The sequence below is a fragment of the Malaya genurostris genome, chromosome 2 (assembly GCF_030247185.1).
Source record: "Malaya genurostris strain Urasoe2022 chromosome 2, Malgen_1.1, whole genome shotgun sequence".
NCBI lineage: Eukaryota > Metazoa > Arthropoda > Insecta > Diptera > Culicidae > Malaya > Malaya genurostris.
The window spans coordinates 134570407-134596109 of NC_080571.1; the positions used below are offsets into that span (position 1 = coordinate 134570407).

Sequence of the window (25703 nt, forward strand, 5' to 3'; positions counted from 1 at the left end):
TTCTTAATCCAAAGAATGCCGAAGCGTTAATACTGAAAGCAAAAGTACTGTTGCAACTAAAAAAGTACCAGGAAGCAATAGCTCATCTCCGTTTTGCACAACAATTTGCTCCTTACCGTTACGAGGTTCATAAAGTATTGGTGGATACATACATTCACATACATCGCATACGAGAAGCTCAATCTCAGGCATTGAAAGCATTGAAAACTATAGGTGAATCACCAAGGATGCTTGTGGTAGGATTGATTAGTTATAGTTAGTAGCATTCACAAAATAAATTAAATTTCAGCTTCTGGGTCGAACCTATCTGAAAGATGATGCGACAAAAGAAAAAGCGAAAACATTATTTGAAAAGGCTATTGAGCTGAATGAAAGTTACTTACCTGCCGTTTATCTATTGGCCGATCTATTTCAACAAGAAAATGACATTGTGAGCTGCATGAAATTGTTAAAAAAGCATACAATGTTAACGCAAAACTGCAAACTCCATGCTATGTTGGGTGATTTATTAAGTAACGATAAAGATCACTCGGGCGCTTTGGAACAATACACTATCGCACTAAAGTAACTAAAACACACACACAGATATATATATATATATATATATATATATATATATATATATATATATATATATATATATATATATATATATATATATATATATATATATATATATATATATATATATATATATATATATATATATATATATGTATATATATATATATATATATATATATATATATATATATATATATATATATATATATATATAAATTATATATATATATATATATATATATATATATATATATATATATATATATATATATATATATATATATATATATATATATATATATATATATATATATATATATATATATATATTATTGCAAGAAGTGGTTTAAAAAATATTACTATTTTGCAGTCTGGACCCTACTAACGGTAGCGCTATGGCGGGTCTTCTCGCTATGGGACAAAGTGGATTAGGCGCTATAAACACTTCATACGTTGATTCATCTGTGGCAGATGATGGAACGGATATACCAGATAATCCCCTGGAAATGATCGAAATTCCTCAGAACGTTCAAAACGATTTGGAATCAGAAAGTGATATCATGTGGTCTGACGTAGAAATAGACATTAATCAGTAATTCGTGTTGAGACTATCGGTCGGCTTCTCTATGAAGTAATATCTCTTATACGAACCCGATCAACACTCAAAAGAAGTTCAATTCCATCAAATCATTTTTGTTCGAAAAATCGATCAATCTATTATGTTTTTTTTCTAATTCAGTTCGACAATAAATTGTGTTTGATTCGAGATGTTTTGTAGAGTTTTGCCTTACGAAAATTTATTCACAATTCATAGTCTCAAAGCCAACCTCTACCATTATTAAAATAATTATCATCCACACTGCGTACCGAGCACTCAGCGCGATCGGTTTTTTTTTTGTTTCCGTCTACTACGTGAGTGCTACTCTATCTATCGTGCACTAACGGAATAACGTGTAGTAAAACAAAATTAACCTTTGTTGAGCACTAACCGCTCTTACTAACGGTAGAAAACAAGCCGAATCCTAATGAAACAGCAGAAAGTGGAAATCATAAAGTCGCGTCCCCGTAGTGGGACCACCATTTTGTAGCGACACCAATCCAAAATGACGCCAGACGAAACTACGGAGGCGGAGGACCGTCCCCATCTCATAACCTACCAGCTCAAAATAATAATCATGTTATAGTTACGTGAAAAGTTATGTGAATATTTTCCACCATACTTTTCAAATTGATTTTAATAGACTGGCATTTAAAAGCTGTTTAATCCAGCAGTGTTTCATAAGTAAAATGTAATGTACTGTTCATATCACATTTACCTATCAGTTCATATCAAATTTAGATACCAGAGAATTATTATTTTATATATTGATTCAAGTCAAACGAGCTATTTCAGATTTTTATATAAATCTATGAAATGAAAAATACCATGATAAATAAAACATTTATTTCAAAAAATTAGCATAGAATGTCAACGGCTGAAAATAAAAACCAACTAATAACGTCGTGGGATATCGAATCGACAAGCCTCCAGAAATCGTTTTTGTTGTCACTGCCATCCAATCGAAGCCGAAGTCGAGATCCGAGAACTACTACAACACTGCCGATGTAGGTTGAGGTCGCATTACATGGGTCCAGTGTCTCTAGCTTCATACCGATTTTGAACTCGTGGACCATCGACCTGTTTGAAGCATTCGGTAGAATCGGGCACACTTCCGGACTCACGCAGGCACGCGGTCCAGTCGAACATATGAAGACTTTCATACTGGAATGGTCCTGTCGATGTAGTAAAAAAATTGTAATAGAAAATCATTTCTCGCAAACATTTACACTACTTACACTTTGAAGGCCACTGTTCGCCATTTCCCAAATCGAGTTTTTCACACCGGAAATTCACGTAGATTGTTTGACGTTTGGACAATTCACGTAAACTTTATGTGATGACTCTATTCATTTTAGGGGACGTTCGTATAACATTCATTTTCGTCAAGTAAAATATTCAACTTGACATTAGAAACCATTTTGCGTGATTTTTCAAGTGAATCGAACGAGAATTTTCATTTGAGTGTAAATAGTAATTATCGCCTCGGCGTTGAGTCCGGTCGGTCACATAGTAAAACAGACAAATTATGCTAAGTCAACATTCTCGATGCCAATGCCATTGTCGCACCGCGATATATTGATACATATATTCAAATTCAAAAACTTAAGCGGCGCAATGAAAGGAAAGAATCATTCAAATATTCAATGTACTTATATATTTTTGTAAACAATTGGCATTAAGAAATTTAGATATAAAAATCCAAAAATTATCAATAAAGACACAGTCAAACTCCAAAGCTCATTCAGCAGCATTCGTTTCCAAAACACAGGAGCTCTTCGTTGCTTTTCCACTTTGCATTCCTTGGTCGATCTACTTCCTTGTTTGTAACGCAGGCGGGGAATCTGATTAACCACACGACCAGACTTAGTATCGGTTTGTTACGCAGGACGGTAATAACTGGACGAAGGACTCCATTCCAAAGTCTACATCGTGTACAATTTGTTACGCCGGCGCTGTAAACTATACATCTAGACTTAGAGGTGGCTTGTACCGCAGGACGTTCCTAACTAGAACCTTGCTCGAACGTCGTAAGATCGCTCAACCGGCAGGTGATAGTAGTGATATAATCGACACTCGAACGCTCCTATTGCGAGCTATTAACCTCGAAGGAGGAACAAAAAATCGTTTGCCACCTGACCCGTTCCTTATATATCAGTCCGCAAAAGCGGTACTACAATGGAACAAAAATGATGTATTATCCGTCGCTGAAGATGGCAGAAGCAGCAGATAACAGATCGGCTGAAAAGTTCGTATCGTTTCTATGAGAGGGCGCCACTAGAATTAAATCTATACCATTTTCAGTTAGTACCAACCTTCAAAAGATACGTGTATAAATTTGACTTTTTTCCATTTTCTTCACAATAACAAAAGTAGCTGCACTCAAAATGCAATATCTCACACACTAATAATCAGACAGCTGTCAAATTTATACACGCTTAAAAATACAGGGTGATTTTTTAAGAGCTTGAGAACTTTTTTAAACAATAAAACGCATAAAATTTGCAAAATCTCATCGGTTCTTTATTTTAAACGTTAGATTGGTACATGACATTTACTTTTTGAAGATAATTTCATTTAAATGTTGACCGCGGCTGCGTCTTAGGTGGTCCATTCGGAAAGTCCAATTTTGGGCAACTTTTTCGAGCATTTCGGCCGGAATAGCCCGAATTTCTTCGGAAATGTTGTCTTCCAAAGCTGGAATAGTTACTGGCTTATTTCTGTAGACTTTAGACTTGACGTAGCCCCACAAAAAATAGTCTAAAGGCGTCAAATCGCATGATCTTGGTGGCCAACTTACCGGTCCATTTCTTGAGATGAATTGTTCTCCGAAGTTTTCCCTCAAAATGGCCATAGAATCGCGAGCTGTGTGGCATGTAGCGCCATCTTGTTGAAACCACATGTCAACCAAGTTCAGTTCTTCCATTTTTGGCAACAAAAAGTTTGTTAGCATCGAACGATAGCGATCGCCATTCACTGTAACGTTGCGTCCAACAGCATCTTTGAAAAAATACGGTCCAATGATTCCACCAGCGTACAAACCACACCAAACAGTGCATTTTTCGGGATGCATGGGCAGTTCTTGAACGGCTTCTGGTTGCTCTTCACTCCAAATGCGGCAATTTTGCTTATTTACGTAGCTCACTTGGTCGATTATGTAGACCATAAATCGGGCGTAAAGCGCGAAACACATTTCGAACCGAACACTGATTTTGGTAATAAAATTCAATGATTTGCAAGCGTTGCTCGTTAGTAAGTCTATTCATGATGAAATGTCAAAGCATACTGAGCAAATAATAATGCATGAAAATCATAACCTCAAAAAATCTGAGCAAATACTAATGCATGAAAATCCTAACCTCAAAAAAATCACCTTTTACTTGCTTCTGGTCTGCCGCCACTTAATTTCGGGTGAAAACTACCAACACAATAAAAAATAGTCTAGATGAACAAATTTGAGTCGAATAAATGGTTACCCTCCAACATCAAGAAAAAGTTAAATATATTATCAACGTAATCCAATAAATCATTGTGACGATTCATTTTCAAATATTTTGATGAAATCAGGCATCCCTGCAAGCAGCTGATCGGTGTTGACAAACGAGGGGAAACCAACTAGTGAAAAAACTTTTACATAACACAAGGGGTGTACAGATAGTAAATAGTTCGCGCAGTACAATATAGGTGGAACTAGTGCATCACGAAAAATAATTTTTATTAGAATTTACTCATACTGTCATGTCTGTTAGTCTGTGCTATTATCGCACCGATTGGGTCCAATTTCTACAAATCGCCGACCAGCATATTAATGTCGATCTGCCACTTGATTCCCCGATGGACATCGATGCGGCCCAAGGGGCAAATCACTCTAAACTGTAGACAATCTAATACTAATAAACTCATGTCATTCCAAAATAATTCTCTCTGATCTCATTTAATCCCAATTATTCTAGATAAGTTTGGGTAATTTAAAACTAATCCAACCTAGTTTTGCCTAATCTTGTTTGAAGTGTATCTGTCATTCGAACTCCCACGCAGTGATGCCATTTATACAGATTTTTACATGCGTATACAGATTTAATACAGAGTACAGATTTTATACAGATTTCTCAAATTAAATACAGATTTATACAGATACCACAAAAAGTACGAAAGAAATAATGAAACTTTTCCGTCTGAGCGTGTTTGGTTGCCCATATTAAAATGAAATTTTTTTCGTGCAGCTGTTTAATGATGAACATCTATATCATAATTTGAAACCAATTTGAACTGATGTTCAAGGAAGTCATGGCGTCATGAATCTTTATTGTCAGACTGAAAAGTTGTATGACCTGACTTGACGTTGCGTATTGGGCGTTTGAATTCCATGTTTGAATTCCAAGTCATCATTTTCAAAGGAGAAAAGTATATGGATTTATGGAAAAGTATATGGATAATTGTGGTTGATAACAAAAAAAATTAAATTTCGTCGTTGAATGTTCTTGTCAGTGCGGGAAGGACTTGCGATATAAAGGAATGCTCCTTGCATCTGCCATTCTATAACAATAATCTAATGGAATAACATCTTTAAACATCATTTTATTTCCGAAATATCCTTTCATTAGTGAATACAGATAAATACAGATTTTTTATACAAAGCAATACTGATGAATCTATGAAAATATCTGGCATCTCTGCTCCCACGTTTACAGCTTCTTATGTCAAAATAATGCTTTTCCAGATCTCGGCTAAACTTCTCTAATCCCATTCTAATCCAGCGAGATCCCTGCTAAACTTTTCTACTCCCGGTAAAACTTGTTTGAGTTCAGACAAAGTTTAGAGTGATTTGCCCCTTGATCCTGGCTGATTATTCCAGATTTATCTGGCAAATGCTAGATTTCTCTCGTTTCGACAGACAGTCTAACAAACCAGATTTCACAAATTTTGCCAGATTTTTTCAGATCTCACCAGATCTTTACGCTTTTGCTCACTGAACATTTAGCCGGTTCAAAAATTCCTTGCACATAGTTAAACACGGACAAATCCAGATAAATTTTTATCAGAGACGAATTTATCAAAAAATAACATTGCAATTTTGCTTGCAACCCTGTCTGAAATTTTCAACATTTTTACCTGGCATCTCTGCTCTAGTAAGGAAGTATACTTTAAAAAATTGGTCCAGATCAACGATAGTATAACTGAATTTCGCTATCATGTCAAAAGTAACAAGAAGAGATATTTCTCCTTTGCTCCAGGAGCTGCGAAATTTTCTTTTGGGTGTAAGTAATCTGAAGTCAGCAAATATATACAAGTATGTACATCGCAGAATTATATAATTTCAGAGAAGGCACACTAATGCACTACGTTTTGAAGATGGTATTTCTGCTAGAACACAACCTTCACCGAATCTTCCCGACGGCCCAAACCACAAGTATATATATATATATATATATATATATATATATATATATATATATATATATATATATATATATATATATATATATATATATATATATATATATATATATATATATATATATATATATATATATATATATATATATATATATATATATATATATATATATATATATATATATATATATATATATATATATATATATATATTATAACAAATAGTTATAAATCAATTTTTCTAGATTATCGTCTAACTACTATGTTGTTCGTGACGCTCGTCGTGAAGTTGCACCACCAATCAATTTTTCTTCACAGAAGTTACTCATTGAAAAAAGGTATTTGTACATAACATTTCAAAGATTTATGAACATATTCTGATAAGTTTTTCTTGTACTGAGGAAAAAGTATTTAGGAGTTTCATAAGACTCGAACTTATGACCCAAGTTGAAATTAGTTTTATAAAGAGGAAAACTTTTTTATTCGCCGCAGTCCTACGATTTTCTAATGTTTTCGCGAAAACCGAAACTGACTTATGCCCCGTTTACACTTCTGCTGGCTGCCAGCATGATGGTGTCAGTGTACTGCCCTCTTAGGAAAAAGACGTTCAACGGTGGTCCTTCGTTGGTCTAATACTTCGCATCATTGGACCACAGTTGAACGTTTTTTCCTAAGAGGGCAGTACACTGACACCATCATGCTGGCAGCCAGCAGAAGTGTAAACGGGGCATTAAGGCAGAGATGCCAGGTCTGCAGATTTGGGGTATAGTGCTGCAGACATTTTTTGTTGTGCAGACTTTTGCAGACTTTTGAAATTCTCCTAGACTTTCGTCTATATTCACAGACTTTTGAAATTTCCCCGCGACCTTTTTTTTTTGCTCGCCAAGTCTGTTTTGCGTGTCATACTTTAATAGAGAAATTGCTGCCAGCAAGACCTACTTACTGACTGCAGATATTTGAAATTTTTACCTGGCATCTCTGCATTAAGGTAGTTTCATCAACATCAACGAAAATGAGTTGGGTTCGCACTTAGCACTTAGGACGTGAGCAGGACTTCCGGTGAAACCCTCAACGAGTGAACACGTCGTATCGTGTTAGTGCGGTGTAAATTCGAGTATTTCGCGAGAAAGAAAGGATTTTCATCCGTACTTCGGTGACTCCACGTTGTCACATAGCGAGGGTTTCACTTGTAGTCCAGTGAAAAGAAAGTCCATTGGACTATAAACGAAAACTAACTGGCAATATAGCTAAATCGCTGTGCCATCAATCGGCGTCATCTCAAGTGAGGTGACGCCACCAGAAGTGAAGAAGAAGGACGTGAGCAAACCCACAGAACTCGTTAGAGTTTTTTTTCCAGATGTAATGATATCGTTCATTTCAGCTATCTTAATATTCTTTTTAAACAGATTCAATGTTCATTTCCTGGTAGATTCTGAAATTGACTTAAAATGCATGGATATGGCTACATCTGGTCTTGAAATTAGCATCCTAAAGGACGTGCACGGATACTGATATTATTTCATTCGTTTTCTATGCGCGCATTCACACCTATCCGGCACCAAGTCGTTTCAGTGCAGCTTGCCGTCAGTGTAGTGTCCGTCCGGCAAACTCAAATTCGTCGTCACCGATATATTTTTTATTTTCACTGAAGTCGGAGTTTGCCGAGGAAAAACTTTATACAATTTTTGAAAAACGATGTTTTTATAGGAATAAATGTATCTGAGCAATGAAATAGTATTCTCCGAGCTACGTTCAATGAAAAAGCTCATAGGAAGCAAAGTCTTGGTATTACATTCCTTTTGTGGAATTACACCTTTCTGTTTAAACAGACTTCGCAGTCGATTCTAAGCGTACAGAATCATTGCATGGCTAAAGTACGATTCAGACTATCCGGCTTCTTCCGTCACCGTCACCGGCACGTCAACGTCCGTCACCGTCATTCTGATTCACACTATCCGGTTTCCTATCCGTGTCCGTCATGTCATTTTCTTACACGCAGAATTTGAAGAACTTAATTTCGCACAATTTTATTCCACTAATACAAAATCTGGGAGCTTTTGAAGCCAATCGATCTGTGGTTTTCCTATCTTTTAATCGAATAAATTACTTTCAAAATTTACTAGAAAGAGGAAAAAAACAAAACAATCAGTTCCACTCAACAACGTAACGTACTTTGCAAATCTACTGATAAGTTTAATTACTTATATGTGGTATATTTCGTTTAAGAGTGGGATCTTGACACCGAATACATACATAACAAACGTCAGATCAATACCGTAATCATATGAATCGTGCATGTGTGCGATAATCACAGTCCGTCAAATATTCTTTCGGAGAAATGTTGACGGAGCTTGCCGTTGACGGACGTTGACGTTCCGGATCTCTGCTGGATCGTGTGAATGCGCAAAGGGAAAACTCATTTGACTAATTTTGACGGAGGCTGACGTTCCGGTGACGGTGACGGAAGAAGCCGGATCGTCTGAATCGTACATAATACTATGGATCCTACTGACACTAAGAATCCTTCCAGGTCGGGACTCGAACATACGAGTCATACGACAGATGGCTTGTTAGACCAGCGTCCCATGCATTGAACCGCCAACCTGGGACAGCTCATAGGAAGCTACTTCCTAAATGCAGTTATTATTATTATTAATATCATTTATTTTACCCCGGCTTTAAAACTTTTGGTCGTTCACCGGGGCGTTCCTAAATGCAATCATTTTCGAACTATATGAGGAACTAAATCGAGAAAACTGATATTTCAGGAGAATACGCCCTTTTGTAAATTAGTCTGGGTTCTCCATCACCAAACTTATTATTTTTGAGGTTCACATGAAATTTTGAATAAATTATTCTTATTAATTAGTTTTCAAGATATTTTGAAAACGAAATCGTAGAAAAATCGCTGGTTTACCCTCCAATGGTTGATGGGCTTGACGGTATTGAAAACATTATCAGATACGATTAATTATAGTTATAATTTAATATAAATATGTGTTATAACTTTTAGTTTAAATATTGAGTTTATCGAATGAGATATGAAACAACGTGGATGAGATGTTGATTTCATTACGTACCAACATCCGGGGTTGGAGAGGGATAGGGCTTAACTGAGCTGTTTTTATGTTTCATTTTCATACTACCGGCTCTTATTACTGATGGACCTAAAACACAGCAGAGACGCCGAAACGCAATCAAAGCAGAGGAAAAAGGAAAACCGGGAAGTACCACTCGGGAGAAAAGCAAGAACGCGTCCGATAGGTTTCGAATTCACTTTATTATGTATTATGTAACATGAGATTGAAAAAAAAGGAACAAAAGCAGTGTTGGCAATGTCTTTGATTATTCTCTACGCTTCACACTCCGCAGGGTTGATTCATCGTACTCGACCTATCACTACATTCCTCCTGGTCGAGTGCTGAATCTACTCATTATTTCAAACCAATATAGTTCAAAAACTTACGCATTTTGGCTGGTCCGACGGGCTTCGTTAGTGCGTCAGCGATCATTTCCTCAGTTGGACAATATACAAGTTTCAGGATACCTACTTCACAAAGATCTCGTACAAAATGTCGTTTGGTGTCGATGTGCTTTACTCGACCAGAAGTTCTCTCTGCTGTGGCGAAGCTGATGCAACCTTGATTATCCTCAAAAAGCGTCGTCGGATCACATTGTTGAAATCCCAATTCGTCCAAGAGACGCCTCAACCATATAGCTTCTTGACAGGACAAAGTCAGCGCGTTGTACTCTGCTTTTAAAGATGATAGAGCTACTGAACTTTGCGCTTTGCTTACCCAGCTAACTGGACCATCACCGTAGAAAAAGATGTAACCGGTAGTAGAACGCCTAGTCTGCTGATCACCTGCCCAGTCTGAATCGGTATAACCAACTAGCGACCAGTTATCTTTCGATCCATACCGCAGCTTCCAATCCTTTGTTGCATTCAAATACTGTAAAATACGTTTCGCAGCGGACCAGTCTGACATGTTCGGCTGACTAACTTTTCTTCCAAGGAGCCCAACACTTAGCGATATATCTGGTCTTGCGTTGACGGCTAGATACAGTAGTCCTCCAACTAAACTCCTGAACAAAGATGGATCATCAAACGGTTGCCTATCAGAATTATCCAAAGTATAACCCGAATCCATTGGAGTCCTCACAGGTTTTGAATTTTCCATATTAAACTTTCGAATTAAACTATAAATATACGGAGTCAACCGCAGCGTATAGTAACCATTTTCATTCTCTATGTCATAGCCAAGAAAATGTTTAAAGGAACCGAGCGCTGTCATTCCATACTTCTGGTATAATTTTTCGAAAACTGTCGATCTCCTCCTCATTAACGCATCCGATGATTAAGTCATCAACATATACAAGTAAATAAATAGTGATTCCTCCATGACGTACATATAGGCAAGCATCTGCTTGGCAAGGATTAAATTTTAATTCAATAAGTGCTGTATGTAGAACTTTGTGCCAGCATCTCGCGGATTGACGTAATCCATAAATACTCTTCCGAACTCTACACACAAAGCCTTCTTTGTCATTATCTGTGAATCCAGGGGGCTGGTTCATGTATAACTCTTCCTCGATTGTGCCGTTGAGATACGCAATTTTCACGTCATACTGCTTCAATTTTAACTTTTCTCGACTGGCTATTGCTAACAACACACGTAATGTTGTTTGCCGCGTTACTGGAGCGAACACTTCCGTAAAGTCAATTCCAGGTTTCTGAGTGTACCCTTGGGCCACAATGCGTGCTTTGTGCTTAACTACCTTACCTGTATCGTCACGCTTTATTTTATATACCCATTTAGTTCCTATAACTTTCTTTCCGACAGGTAGTGGCACAAGCTCCCACGTTTTATTTACTGCATGAGCCTTCATCTCTTCGATCATTGCTTGCTTCCACTCAGGAATCATTAATGCTTCCCGATAGTCCCAAGGTTCTTCGTCACAAGTAACTTGACCCACCACAAAGTCATCGTATCTCTGTGGCAATACTCCACGTGTATGTCGAACTCTACTGTTCACTTCGTTTTCCGCATTTACCTCGATGGAATTATCATCAAAACCGTAGAAGTCACCTTCAATCGAATCGTTCGCATCGTCATATACAGATCGCTCCTCGTCACACATTACACTTTGATCAAAACTACGTTGAATAATTAAATCTTCGCCAAGCTCAAGTGACGGGTTATCCTGTATTTCGCCTTTCTCCTCCTTTTGCTCTAAGCCATTACCTAGCTGCAGAAATCTCGCGTCGCGACTGATGACAATCCGATTTGTAGCACGATCCAGAAAACGGAAACCTTTGTGCTGGCTGGAATATCCAACAAACACAAGCTTATTTCTTACGTTTGACATTAGGAATATGAACATTTGCTGCGGGGAATAAGGAGTGGAAAATTGTGCCTGGATACCTTCGTCCCTATAAAATTGCTGCAAATTTTCTCCTGTGAACTCCCCTCCTCAATCGGATCTGATTACCTTTGGTTTCCTTCCTGGTGCCAACACCTCAGCAATTTTAATTCAATAAGCGCTTTCTTAGTTGGCATCAATAACAGCACAATGAATGCTCATAATGAAAAATAAGGACAATTTGGATACTTCTGCTGGATTTCTATTAAATCTCGACAAATATTAGAAAAGATTCCAAGTGCAAATGACAGTTTCTCTTTGTTTATTTTCTCTTTCAGTTATTACTGTATTTTCCAACATTTTATTAACAGCAGATCGAAAGTTGATAGTTTCAGTCGTTATTCTATGCAAAGTGTAAGATAGTATGATTGCCTATAGGACCATAATAATCGAAAGAAAGAGGAACTGTCATTTGCACTTAGTACCTTTTCTAGTGTTTTTCTTGAAATTTCAGAATAAGTATGCATAATGGTAAAAGTAACATCAAGTAACATGTTTGATAATGTTTTTAAGAAATCTTAGGGGCGTGTTTTTAGTTGCCAGCCAATAATTTCCCTAATTTCACTCAAATTTGTCTCAGTACTTGTTTAGTAATCTTGGTATTGATTTCAATTGTATTCACAAAATCGACAGAGCTGTCGACTTTCATTTTATCCACCGTTTGCAAGGAGTATTTGATTTCCTTCTTTGACAGTCGATGATAGGAGAATCAAATTTAGATCATCTCAGTCACTAGAGGCAATAATGGTTGTTGTTTTTCCAAAGTGACAAGCGTACATTTTAAGAATTCTAGAAGGATTTTGTTCTCTCGCCAAAATCCAACTCTGAAAGGGGGGACGGGTGTAGCGTAATGGGTAAGTCGATGCCTTTCACGCAGCCCACCTGGGTTCGATTCCCAACCCCGCACATAGGGTCAAATGGTTTTTTTCTGGTCCGAAGAGGTGAATGACCTTAAGGTTAAAACCTCTATAATCGAAACAAAAAAAAACTCTGAAAGAATATAGTATATGTTGTTAGCAATGGTCTGTTGTCCTCATGTACACCTCGTGCACTGCACAACTGGTCAAATAGGCTCTATGAGAACTTGTATGCACACATTCGGGAGAGGCTTCAGTGGCTTATGCTTATGGCAGTTGAAAACAAATTGCTGTCTCAGTTGCATCGTCGAAACGGTTCTGATATCATACCGTATAAGCAGTGCACAACCCGTATATTTTGTCACGAGACGCCACTGGATGTTAGAAGTAATTGGGTTTGAGGGAGGAGCGTTGTGCTTTAGTTCATTCGTTTTTAATTTTTAACCCTATACAATACCAAACTAAAAAAATTGGAATAACTAGAGATGGTCAGTCCCCGTACGGTCCAACAAAACTAGTTTTCCTCGAAGATTGAGTAAACTGGAGTTCTTTATTGAAGAATGATAGCTCCCTGTTCTTCTCAATAGAAAAGTCTATCAAAACGTTTGCTGGTTTGAGTAATCTGGTAGAATTTCGCGAACTTTGAAAATGTATACAAAAGAGAATGATTATTGGTAGAACACATGCAAAAAGACTTTATTATTATTGAATCTGTAAACTACAAAATATAATTTATAGCTCTCATATTATTTTTGAAGAAACATACAAAGTTTCAGAAAAACGAAAGAATGGTTTAATAGAACTAATTCTTTCGGTACAACTATCAACATTTTTACAGTTCTTTGAAATTAACGGTTTTGCCCATTTCTAGAATACACTCCTAACTTGTATAAGTTTTAAGAAGGACTGATTTTCCAGATAGCCTTTAAAAGACTGATTCAGTGGTAGTCTTGAAAAAGATTGAATAGTTCGTTTAGACAAACTGTGGATGAGAGTTTTAATCGTAGTTCCAAGGATATAACCGAAAAATACTTATTTCTCAATGTTTTTTTGGACATATTACAAAACCGGGAATTTTTAGTCTCGCGCACCGGGAAAAAACAGGGAAATTGAAATCGCTAATTCACTTGCCACCCTGTAATCTGCTCAGCCGTTTTCAGTCTATATTGGCATCCGATTAATTCGCCTACAGCAACAACACTATTCGCACTTTTGATCTCGCAGCTCTTCTCATAGAACACTACTGTAAATCCCTTTGCTGCAAGCTTTCGCACAGAAATTAATCCTCCTTCCAATGCGGGAACAAACAGAACATTTTCCAGTGTGATTGCCATACGCTGGCCATTAGCATTTACACACATAACAATTCCGCTTCCGCATCCAGATGACTTTGTTTTTGACCCGTTCGCTAAAGTTATTTCAACTTCAACATCACGCTTGAAATTACCGAAGAAATTCCGATCGCTTGTCATGTGACAAGTGCACCCGCTGTCAATCATCCAACCTCCTGCAATTGAGTTTCCAGCCACGAAACACACTGCACCACAAACCGTGTCGTCGGTTGCCACCGGAATCGCTTTGGATTGCTGTACTTGCTTAGCCTGTGGTCTCGAAGTCTGCTGTTCATCCGAGACCGCCAAATTCTCTATGTTTCTAGCATCAAGAAACTTTCGGCAGTTTCTTTTGAAATGACCAGGGCGCTTGCAAAAGAAACACTTCTTTGGTTCATTCTTTTCATTCACTTCAGCTTTATGCACTTTTTCTTCCTTACCCACGCCAACACCACGCTTCAAGCATTCATCGCGCAGCCTTGCCACGACTAAATCCATCGTAAGATCGTCTGGAGCGCGATTCTCCAACGAGGTAACAAAACTGCTGAAGAATGATGGTAAACTGCGCAGTAGCATAATAACTCTCAGCTGCTCACTTAATTCGACACCCGCGTTATCGAGCCGGTCGAGCAAATTTTCGACTTCTTCAAGATGTTTTTCGACTTCGCCATAAATTGATAGCACACAGTTGCTGCAAAAGCAATGCCTGTGTACCGACAGTGGCCTTTTTGTGATAACTTTTCAGATTTCGCCACATATCACGCGCAGTTTCAGTTTTTTTCACGAAACGAAGTTGACTGTCGTCGATGAACAAAGCAATTGTAGCACGAGCTTTGGTGTCATTTTTCTTCCACAACGCGAAGCCTGCGTCATTTTCTTCCGGCTTTATTTGTTCAATAACTTCCCACAGCTCTTCGCGTTCCAATAAAGATTTCATGCGAAACCGCCATGACACATAATTTCCACTGCTGAGCTTGGGGAACTGCACCTTCAGTGAATCCGCCATTTTGTTTATTCCGAGCCGAAGATTTTTCGTCAAAAGAACACCGGCGATGCCTTTCGGAATACAGACCTTTTCCAGCCGAAACAAAATTCTAATTCCTCGTACCTGGCCCCATAACCTGATGGACCTAAAACACAGCAGAGACGCCGAAACGCAATCAAAGCAGAGGAAAAAGGAAAACCGGGAAGTAGCACTCGGGAGAAAAGCAAGAACGCGTCCGATAGGTTTCGAATTCACTTTATTATGTATTATGTAACATGAGATTGAAAAAAAAGGAACAAAAGCAGTGTTGGCAATGTCTTTGATTATTCTCTACGCTTCACACTCCGCAGGGTTGATTCATCGTACTCGACCTATCACTACAATTACCAGTATGAAGTGGAAATTAAATGAAATGAACGTACCCAAGTCAGGTTTGTGAAACCGAAACAGTTGAACGGTGAATCAGATTCATCTTTGACGTTTGTTGGTAGTGTTTGTACCATGGAACAGAATAAATGTTTTATTTTCATACTACCGGCCCTTATGAGCAAACCACTGATAGCTGTCGAACGATGTTCATTCAGTTTATATTGTGAGGATGTGTCGTTTGGGACCTGATGGGTGAGATGATGTGTGAGTGAAATGTAAGAGTAAGTGGATGTATAATATACATTATACCGTGCCCTTGGGTGTGTTGTATCAAATTGGTCGTGATACATTTCGATTGCGAGTCACATGTTGAAAAGTGCCTAACACTGTCAAGGATCAACCGAAGATAACGAAATGTGCTGTAGTAATACTAATAAAACCCAAATGTTAATATCATTTAAAAAAACGCATGTCCTCAATTCTTATCCGTCAAACCATGATGAGCGGCCTTACAAAATGTCATTAAAAATCACTAATCCTTGTTTTGGAAATGGATGACTGGAATAAGAAATTCAATACGAAAAAAAGTACAGGTGTGTTTTGTTTTTTATACTTACGCCTTGACTAGGTACCATGGAAAGATAAAATACTTTAAAGGATACCTGGCAGGATATTTTCGAAGCACTCAGTAAGGTTGAACTATCAGGTTTGGAAATCAGTCTAGAAGTGACGGCCCAGCCGTCTGTTTATTTTATCCTCCAATTATCAGGTTACAGTGTTACTAGATGTAACCATATTTATGCAAACCGCATATGCGTATGCAACAACTCTTCCCCTTATAATTAATTTGAATTCTTATACTTCAATTGTTCGAACTCATAGTAATGTAATTCTATTTCGAGTATCAGGCTTTCCTGATCAACTTATTGAAAACACTTTCGATTGTCCTTATCTAGAACACAAATAATTTTGCTTAATTGTAAATAAAATTTTCGTCTGCCCTAGCAGATCGTTTTCTTTTCGACCGTCTAAGTTCATTTTCCGACAGGTCTGCCATTGATAATTTCCTCTTCTTACAGTTCCTTTTTAATTCGTGTTCCTCAAATCCTTTGAACTCCTCTTCATCTTCGCTGCAACCGGTTGTTGTAACACACTCCGCCCCTTTGGATGGCATGCGTTTGTAAACCGGCCTTCTAAGTGAAACTTTAATGATTCTTAGCTGACAGCGGTGTGCCATTGTTTCCATTGGTTAGGTTGTATTTTTAGAAAAACGTTTTAGGAAATTTGCTTTTAACCAACGCGTATAGCAATGAGGGTTATGATTTTTGTACCACACCTCATCACCCTCTATCAGTTTATCCAATGGATTTTCAGTCTGGTTTTTCATAATCGAGGTAGTAACAATCGATGACTGCTCATCAGCGGGTGCTTTTGGTGTGGACAATTGTCTCTTATAATAACTTTTTGGATTAAGTAAATCTATTAGTGTTTTAGATTTGTATGATAACACTTTTTCTGATGGAAAACTCTTATCATTCGTCAAACAGCTATTTCTACATGTAAACAAAAATAAATTGATGTGATCTTCCAAATTTAATTCTTTGTATTCTGAATCCATTAGGAACTTTTTTAATACTTCTTTTACAGTTCTCACTTGTCTTTCTGCCTGACCATTACTGGAAGGATGGTATGGCGGACTTTTAAACATTTTTATACCTTGCCTTTTTAAAAAATTTACAAAATTATGAGAATTAAAAGGAGGACCACCATCCGAAACTATCACATCTGGTAAACTAAACCTGGCAAATAAAGCCACCATCTTTCTAAGAACTTTTCCGGTGTCAGTACCGTCCCTCATAAAATCTATTTCTACCCATTTAGAAAAACTATCCACCATAAGTAAAAACGTTCTATGTTCAAAATTGTTGCAATAGTGGGGGTTCGGCAGATTGATCGACTCGCGTTTAGTGATATGAGGTACATTTAATAACGACTTAAAATTGACGGTACAAAAACGCGTGTAGCTCTGCTACTATTGCAGTTTATTCTCTTCGATGACAAACTCGGTACATCCGGTCGCCGATGACCTCGACGGCATCTGTCATGCTGACACCTGTCAGCTGATGAGCCTCTGTGGTGAATCGTGACCGGGGGTCTCCCAACACCTCCCCCTTTTTAGAGTTGATACGGCTCATACCTCGTGGGTGGTCTTCGAATCCGTGAAGACTTACGAAGCATCGGTTGTTGCTCTTGAGGATTGCTCTGGGGTTGACCTTGAATCGGCATCTGTTGATTTGGTAGTTCTGGTGACAAAACTTCAGCCTCAACGTCCGCCTGTGGCACTGCACCTGGTAGGTTGCAGCTTTCTAGGAGAATGTTGAGCGGAATCTGGACCTCCACTGCTTCCGTGCCCTGATGCTCTGGTTGATGACGACTTCGCATTTGATTACAGTGAGACCGGATCAAGGACTTCTTCTCCGGTAACCAGATATTATACATCACCTTCCCAAGACGCTCGATCACAGTACCGGCTTCCCAGTACCACTTGTTGTTCCGGAACACCTTGGCCCACACGGAGTCCTGAGGATGATAGCGCCTTTCCTTTGTTCCGTGTTTGCGGTTGAACTGTTCTTCTTGGATGGTGTTTTCGGATTTGTTTATCGGTGTAGGTGGACGAAGCAGCTCTAGTGATGTGCGAACTGCTCGGCCAAGCAGAACCTCGGCAGGAGATTTCCCATCAGGAGCGTTGCGACAGGGCGTTGACCTGTAGCACAGCAGGAACGTGTCGATAGATTCGTCTGCGGTTCCTCCCCCTGCTGAAATTTTTCGAAGAGCTCGCTTGAAGGTGTCGACAAACCTCTCTGCAAGCCCGTTGCTTTGCGGATGAAACGGTGATGTTCTCAGATGAATGATGGCGTTGCTGGAACAGAAGGACTCGAATTGTTCGCTAGTAAATTGAGTCCCATTATCCGTGACCAGTGTTTCCGGGTATCCAAATCTGGCGAAAATACTCCGAAGCATGCGTAATGTAGCTGCAGTGGTGATGTCCTTCGTCTGGATAACCTCGGGCCACTTTGAGAAAGCGTCCACCAGGATGAGATAGTATTGCCCTCCAACAGGACCGGCGTAATCCAGATGTACTCGCTGCCATGACTTTTCCGGAGATGGCCAGGATTCCAGGTTAGTCTTCCGGTCGGTCTTCGCTACGCTGGCACAATCGTTGCACTTCCCAACAGTTTTGGCAACGTCGTCGTCGATGTTGGGCCAATAGACATACTGGCGTGCAATCGATCGCATACGTTCCACACCAGGGTGCCCCTTGTGCAGCTGCTGCAACACTCGTTTACGGCAAGCTTGCGGAATCACCACTCGTTCACCATACATCAATCATCCTTCGACAACTGACAGGGCATCACGGCGCAGGTAAAACTGCTGAACTTGCGAGTCCGAAATGCACGTCTTCTTCGTAGGCCATCCGTTGTGGACGTGACGGATAACTTGCTGCAATGTGCCATCGACTCCAGTTTCTGTAGTGATTTGCTTGAATATGAGCGGTAAGCCATCTAGCGCTTGGTTGATAACGCTTTTGACTGTTCGCTCTAACTCCATGGTTGCAATCACGAACTCCTCCTCTGGCCGAATGTTGCTGTTAATGAGACGTGACAATACATCGGCATGTCCAAAACTGTCCGTGGAAATGTAACGAATGTCGAAGTCGTACAGGAGAAGAGTAAGTGCCCACCTTTGCAGTCTGTTTGCCGTGTAAGTGGGGATACCCTTCTTAGCTCCGAAGATGGAAAGGAGTGGTTTGTGATCCGTTTCCAACGTAAATCGACGTCCGAACAGCATCCGATGGAATTTGGTAACTGCGAACACCAATGCCAAACCTTCCTTCTCGATCTGGCTGTACTTGCTTTCTGCTGCTGTTAGGCTGCGAGACATATGGTATACAGCCCGAACTGTTCCGTCGGGAAACCTATGTGCGATACGGGCTCCCAATCCGTACATAGAAGCATCTGCCGACACAACTATTTCCATGTTTGGATTGTAGTGCGTCAACAGTAGCGGTGATCGGAGAATTTCACGAAATCGGTCAAACGATCGTTGGCACTCGGCAGTCCACTCGAATTTAGTTCCAGCTTTGAGCAACTGGTCCATGGGATGTCGCAAACGGCGCATTTCCTTCACGTACTTGCCGTAATAGTTCACGGCGCCCAAGTATGAACGGAGCGTCGGAACATCGTGCGGCGGCGGCATGTTGGTGATAGAAGCGACTTTGTCCGGATCTGGTCTGATACCGTTGGCGTCCAGAATCTGTCCCAAGTGTTTTACTTGCTTCATTCCATACGTACACTTCTCGATGCGCATCGTGAACCCATACTCTCGAAGCCGTTGTAGAACGAAAGAAAGGTTCCGATGATGCTCCTCTTCAGTCTTACCGCCAACTATGATGTCATCCAAATAACCAGCTGCACAGTCGAGACCAGCAAGCATCGTGTCCATCAACTGCTGGAACGAACCCGGGGCTGACTTGATACCGGGTGACAGTCGGGTAAATTGGAACAAACCCTTGTGGGTGTTAATGGTGAGAAGTGGCTGGCTCGCTTCATCAACTGCTACTTGTAGGTATGCGTCGGAGAGATCGATATGGCTGAAGATCCGACAGTTAGCCATCTTTGCGAAGATGTCCTCTGGTAGCGGCAGCGGATATTGGTTGGGTTCAAGGACACTGTTCAGACCCGTTGAATAATCGGCGCATATACGGACGGCACCATTCGGCTTCCGTACAACGACGATGGGCGCTGCCCAATCCGAAAAATCCACTTTCTTGATAATGCCGAGACCTTGAAGACGATTCAGCTCGTCCTCTACCACACTCTCCATGCTGTAAGCAACCGGTCGTTTTGGTCTGAACACCGGCTTGGGGTTCCCCTTCAACACCAGCTGAACCGGCGTCTTGTTGCAAAGGCCCACTGTCGAAGTGAAAACCTCCGGGAACTGAGCTTGGAGTTTCACTACATTCTGCGATTGCTGTGCACTAACGTGGTTACAGTAGGTAGATATCGGCTGATTCCACAAACTGAACAAATCCATCCAATCGATGCCTAAAATGTCAAGATTGACATTTGGATTAGCAACGTAACACTTACCCTCTTTCGATATTCCATTCAGTGTTACATTGCATCGCAGCTCGGATGTTAAATGCAACTGCTCGCCTGAGGCAGTTCTGGCACTGCAAACTGATGGTTTCGCTTTCGGTCGACCGAGTTTTATCCACGACCGATGCGAGATGATTGAAATGTCAGACCCTGTGTCCAACTGAAGACGGAGCGGAACATTGTTGACGTAAATCTGCACGAACTTTCGCCCTTCGCTGACCTTCTGAACGGTGACGGTCTTCGAAGATGGATTTCGCTTTGTGTTCTTTTTGTTCGACTGGTTATTGTTTTGTTTGCTAGTCGAAGCTTTTGACGAAAAACAAGCACAGTACCCCTCTCTGTGCCCTTGCTTCCCGCACTGCTTGCACCTGTGCTCGCGGAACTGGCAATCCTTATTGAAATGCATTCCTCCGCATGCCCAGCAGGGTGTTCGTGGCTGTTCCCGACTGGTGCTGCTACTGGCCGAAAACGGTGGTTGTTGTTTCGGTCTGAATCGCTGGTTGTGTGCGATTACGTTCACAGAGGAGGTTGAATTTTCCACTAGCACTGTGTCTTGTTTGAGGTTAACTAAAGAGTTACACTGCTCAACCACTTGTTGCAGGGTCAAGTCAGCTGCTTCGTTGAGCTTGTTGATTAGGCGCATCCGAATTTCTGCGTCGTCTTTTGACTTGAGGCCACTGACGAAGATGAGGCACTTGAATTGTTCCTCAGTCAATTCCGACAGCCTAAAATCAACACAAGCTTTGTTAACCTTGCACGAGTATGCCAGATAATCATCACTATCTTCTTTGGTTGTCTGGAAGCAATGATATCTGCGCCGGAAGATGGATACGGCAGCTCCAAACAGCAACTTGAGCTTCTCGACGGTCTGCGCAAAAGTAAAATCCCTTGCGAAACTTGGCAAAATGAAGCTGTTGTATCGCTCGTGATCCGGTGGGCTCAGTTTTCGTAGTAGAAGCCTCACTTTGGCGGCGTCATCCAGTCTGGCGGCATCTCTAACAAAGAGATCGGCATAGCGAGAAAACCACGCGTCGAAAGTGTGTCCATTGTCTTTGTCGAAGACAAATTCCACCATGTTGCTTGATAGTGAATCCAGCACAGTTTCATTGCGAGACAAACCTTGGACGGCATTTTGTGTTTCCATCAGCTGCCGGGACATCTGCTGCATGAGCGATTGTTGATTAGCGAGAATCTGCAACACCGCCTCCGATACGTCTCGAGGTTGTCCCGGTTGTCCCGGATTTCTCTCCGCCATCGCTGATTTTCTTGCACTTTACCGCACTGACCGAAAATACTTTTTTTTTCTCGAAAAACGCGCCCGAAACAGCAAAACTTCTACAGCCTCGTCGCCACTGTTACAATAGTGGGGGTTCGGCAGATTGATCGACTCGCGTTTAGTGATAAAAGATACATTTAATAACGACTTAAAATTGACGGTACAAAAACGCGTGTAGCTCTGCTACTATTGCAGTTTATTCTCTTCGATGACAAACTCGGTACATCCGGTCGCCGATGACCTCGACGGCATCTGTCATGCTGACACCTGTCAGCTGATGAGCCTCTGTGGTGAATCGTGACCGGGGGTCTCCCAACAAAAATGAAAAAAATCAATATGAATTCTGCTGAATGGTCTAGTCGTAGGAACCCATTTGGATTCCGTGGCAGAGCTGGGTGCTATAGCCATACTGTTACATTCATGACAAGTTTTTACGAAATATTCTATATCCGAATTTATACCATACCAATAAACGGACCGCCTAGCCAAAAGTTTCATTTTTATTATTCCTGCATGGTTGGCATGTAAAAGTTTCAATGTTCCGTTTTGCATTTGCTGCGGTATGACCACCCTATTTTGATATAATAAACAGTCATCAACGATCTCTAACTCATGTTGGTTAGAGAACACGTTCATAAAAGACTTGTCAATTCTTTTTGGCCAACCATTCCTCATGAATGTAATAATTGTTTGCAAAAATTTATCACTTTTAGTCATTTGACTTATTTTTTTAAAATCAATGGGCAATTCTTTTGTGAAATTAATACTTCTCACCAGTTCAACATCATAGTTTTCTGGAATTCTCTGCTCTAAAGGAAATCTGGAAATCGGCATTTCACCTTTTAGCGTATGACCTGTATGGTATGTCAAAATTATATATTGAAACTTCCAGAACATATCGTTGTAGCCTGGTTACATACAGCGAATTTTTACCTTCTTTTCCAAAGATGCCCACCAAAGGTTTATGATCAATAAATACTTGAAACTTTTGCCCGTACAGATATTTATGAAATTTGTTTATAGTTGAAACTAATGCCAAAGCTTCTAAATGTAAAATTGAATATTTTTTTTGAACCGCATTCAATGAAAAAGAAGTAAAGCAAAGCCGTCCACTATATTGCAATTACTCTTCCAAGGCCGTAGCCTGAAGCATTAGACACCAACACTATTGGCTTCTTGGGATCATAAAATTCCAAAATATTTGTAGCAACTAAAGAATTTTTACTTTCTTGGAATGCTTTATCGCAATTCGTGTCCCATTCAAATTTCGTTCCACTTTTCAAAAGGTTATATAAATAGTAAAGCTTTGTTGAGAGGTTAGGGATAAATTTGTTGTAATAATTAAGAAGTCCTAAAAATGATTTCAACTCAAAAATATTTTTCGGTACATTGACTTCCTTTATTGTAGAAATTTTACTTGGGCATGGCAGCAAACCATTCTCAGTTATTATGTGACCCAAGTAAGGCAATGTGGTGACAAAAAATTTACAATTTTCCCAATTGACTTTTATATTTGCTATCGACAATTTATCCAAAACCAGTTCAAGTTTATTTCGACAATCTTGTAGGTCTTTACCCGCAATTAGTACGTCGTCCAAATAGCAAAACACATTTTCTATTCCTTGTAAAATTTTATCCATAACCTGTTGGAAGATTGATGCGCTGGATGAGGCCCCTTGGGGCAATCTGTTATATGTATATAACCCCTTAACAGTATTTATGACCATAAACTTTCTGCAGCTGGCCATCCGTAACGAGGAGTTGAACAAAAACCCCGTCCTTTTCAAGACGACCACATCACTGTGATAAAGAAATATTTAAGTTTAGCCAATTCTGATACGTCTGGAAAGTAGAATGCGCAAAATCAAGTGGAAAGCTTTGTTCTAACAATTTGTTTATTTTTGTTTTCGGCCGCATACTAAAGTATTCACGACAAAAATACATATTGATCTGTATACGTGGCAACTCTGTTTCGCATGGCATATTTGTATACTAGTATAAAGATGTGTTCAACATCATCACTTCCACTTTCGCATTGCCGTTCGTAATTGAATGTGTTAGTGACGGTGCAAATTATTTTAACTTTCATCTTGATGAATCTTTTGGTAGGAAATATTGAAAGTTTAATTAACTCTTAATGATAAAAAGTGTCTTTAATTGTCACAATCAACAAGATCTGTATTTAGATCTGAGATTGTTCTCGTGTGTGTCTTGTTTCGGCAACAGTTGCTCAGAAAATGGAAGGAAAGTGACAAAATTCAACTAGTTCTTTATGATGATCTTTAGCACTGAAAAGTGCTTTGAATGGGCCTTGCTGGACTTTTTGGCTTCCTTTCTACCGGTTTTCGGTGCCATCGTACGTTCAGAGTAGCTGCTTTAACTTAAATGACGCTATTTCTCACATCACATTTCATTTTATACCTGCTACTGGCAGCGGTGTACGGACAGCCCCTTTGCCAAAATTCCTTTTCCTGTTCGCAGCACGGGAAACAGTGAAACGACAGGTCCTCGATGTTACTCTCGTGTATGTCTTGTTTCGGGAACAATTGCTCAGCAAATGGTAGGAAAAATGACCCACTCAACTTTTATATGCATGCTCTTGTATAGAAGCAGGCATCTCGCGTTCTGATTGGCTGGTGCTGTCATGGGTTAAATCAAACAGGTGTGGAATCATATAAGGTGATAAATGACTATCACCTCCTGGTGATAAAGAGGTGATCACCAGAATGTTTGTAATCACCGAAGGTGATCGCTTTTACTATCACCATCACCGGTGATTGAGCCAACTTCACTCCATTTATCACCTGTCAAGAAACGTCAATTTTCAGGAGTAAAATATGAATGTGGCGTATATCGTTGATATTAGGAGGAGTAACATATGAAAGTTGCGTATACCCATATATTATTTTAAAATCTAAATTTTTATTCCTATAGTTTCCAATCCTTTGTATTAACATTAACCTAACGTTGAAAAAAATTGCCTCGCGAGTATGGCAAACTGCGCACAAACAAATAAAAAATCACTTGGTTTAATTTAGTTCCGATTTTTATTTTTCAATGGAAATCAATGTCACAATCAGTTCTTTGGGATAAATTTGCTAGCTTTGAAATGACACGAATTGTTAGATCTTCTTGATGTTTCACAACGGATGGAATTTCTCTCGAATAAGAAAGATCCGTTAAATAATTTTGTGTATAGTTTTCATTCACTTGGTTATGGCATTTCTTGTAGTATCATGATCACAGAGCTTTCGAATGCTAGTTCCATTTTGGAAATTTCACCCACCGGTACTACGAATATCCACTATGAATAGAAACTAAATGTCCAAAAATATAGCCTTTTTTAGTTCAACTCACAAGAAGAAAATTAAGAACACAGTTTAATCTTTTTTAATCGTTTAGTTAAACGAGACTGATATGTCGCTCACTAAGTCACGACCATCTAACTCTACTCTCTACTCTAAAATGTTAGCATAGATTTTTTATGTTGTTACGTTATGTGCTACAGGGGATGTCTACATTCATAAACTTATCACTTTTCCAGAAAGCAATTTATCTTTGACTGTACGAAATTGCTAATACCCCAATGATATTCCTTCAAATAGTAAATACAACATAAATGAATTGATTTCATTGATAAATACTACCGTTCAGTCTATGAATTCTTTAAACTATACAAACTAAGTAACGTTTCATTTCGGTATTCAATTTTGACTATAAATATCAGTACGAATTTTATTAAA

General features: G+C 39.4%; 2 protein-coding genes and 1 long non-coding RNA gene across 4 annotated transcripts in view; 2 read left to right on the forward strand and 1 right to left on the reverse strand.

Moving 5' to 3' along the window:
* On the forward strand, positions 1-1330 carry LOC131429405 (anaphase-promoting complex subunit 7-like). Its single transcript, XM_058593490.1, has 3 exons — positions 1-236; positions 290-564; positions 935-1330. The coding sequence occupies exons 1-3, from the start codon at positions 228-230 to the stop codon at positions 1158-1160; spliced, it is 510 nt and encodes a 169-aa protein (XP_058449473.1). The 5' UTR covers positions 1-227; the 3' UTR covers positions 1161-1330.
* Positions 1331-1997: 667 nt separating this feature from the next.
* On the reverse strand, positions 1998-3607 carry LOC131429892 (uncharacterized). The gene is made up of 3 exons (XR_009229467.1): positions 3478-3607; positions 2401-3403; positions 1998-2337 (listed from the first exon to the last, which is right to left on the reverse strand). It is a non-coding gene; the product is annotated as an uncharacterized LOC131429892 (long non-coding RNA).
* Positions 3608-6260: 2653 nt separating this feature from the next.
* LOC131427211 (NADH dehydrogenase [ubiquinone] 1 alpha subcomplex subunit 7-like) overlaps positions 6261-25703 on the forward strand; it is a 32094-nt gene continuing 12651 nt past the window's right edge. Inside the window, exons 1-4 of one of the 2 annotated variants that reach the window (XM_058590198.1) lie at positions 6261-6420; positions 6484-6572; positions 6805-6897; positions 9738-17689. In XM_058590198.1, coding sequence (XP_058446181.1) covers positions 6355-6420; positions 6484-6572; positions 6805-6897; positions 9738-9855 — 366 coding nt within the window. In that variant the 5' untranslated portion in view covers positions 6261-6354 and the 3' untranslated portion in view covers positions 9856-17689. Of the gene's footprint in view, positions 6421-6483; positions 6573-6804; positions 6898-9737; positions 17690-25703 lie in introns of those variants that run through there. The other variant, XM_058590199.1, reaches the window with a different exon arrangement.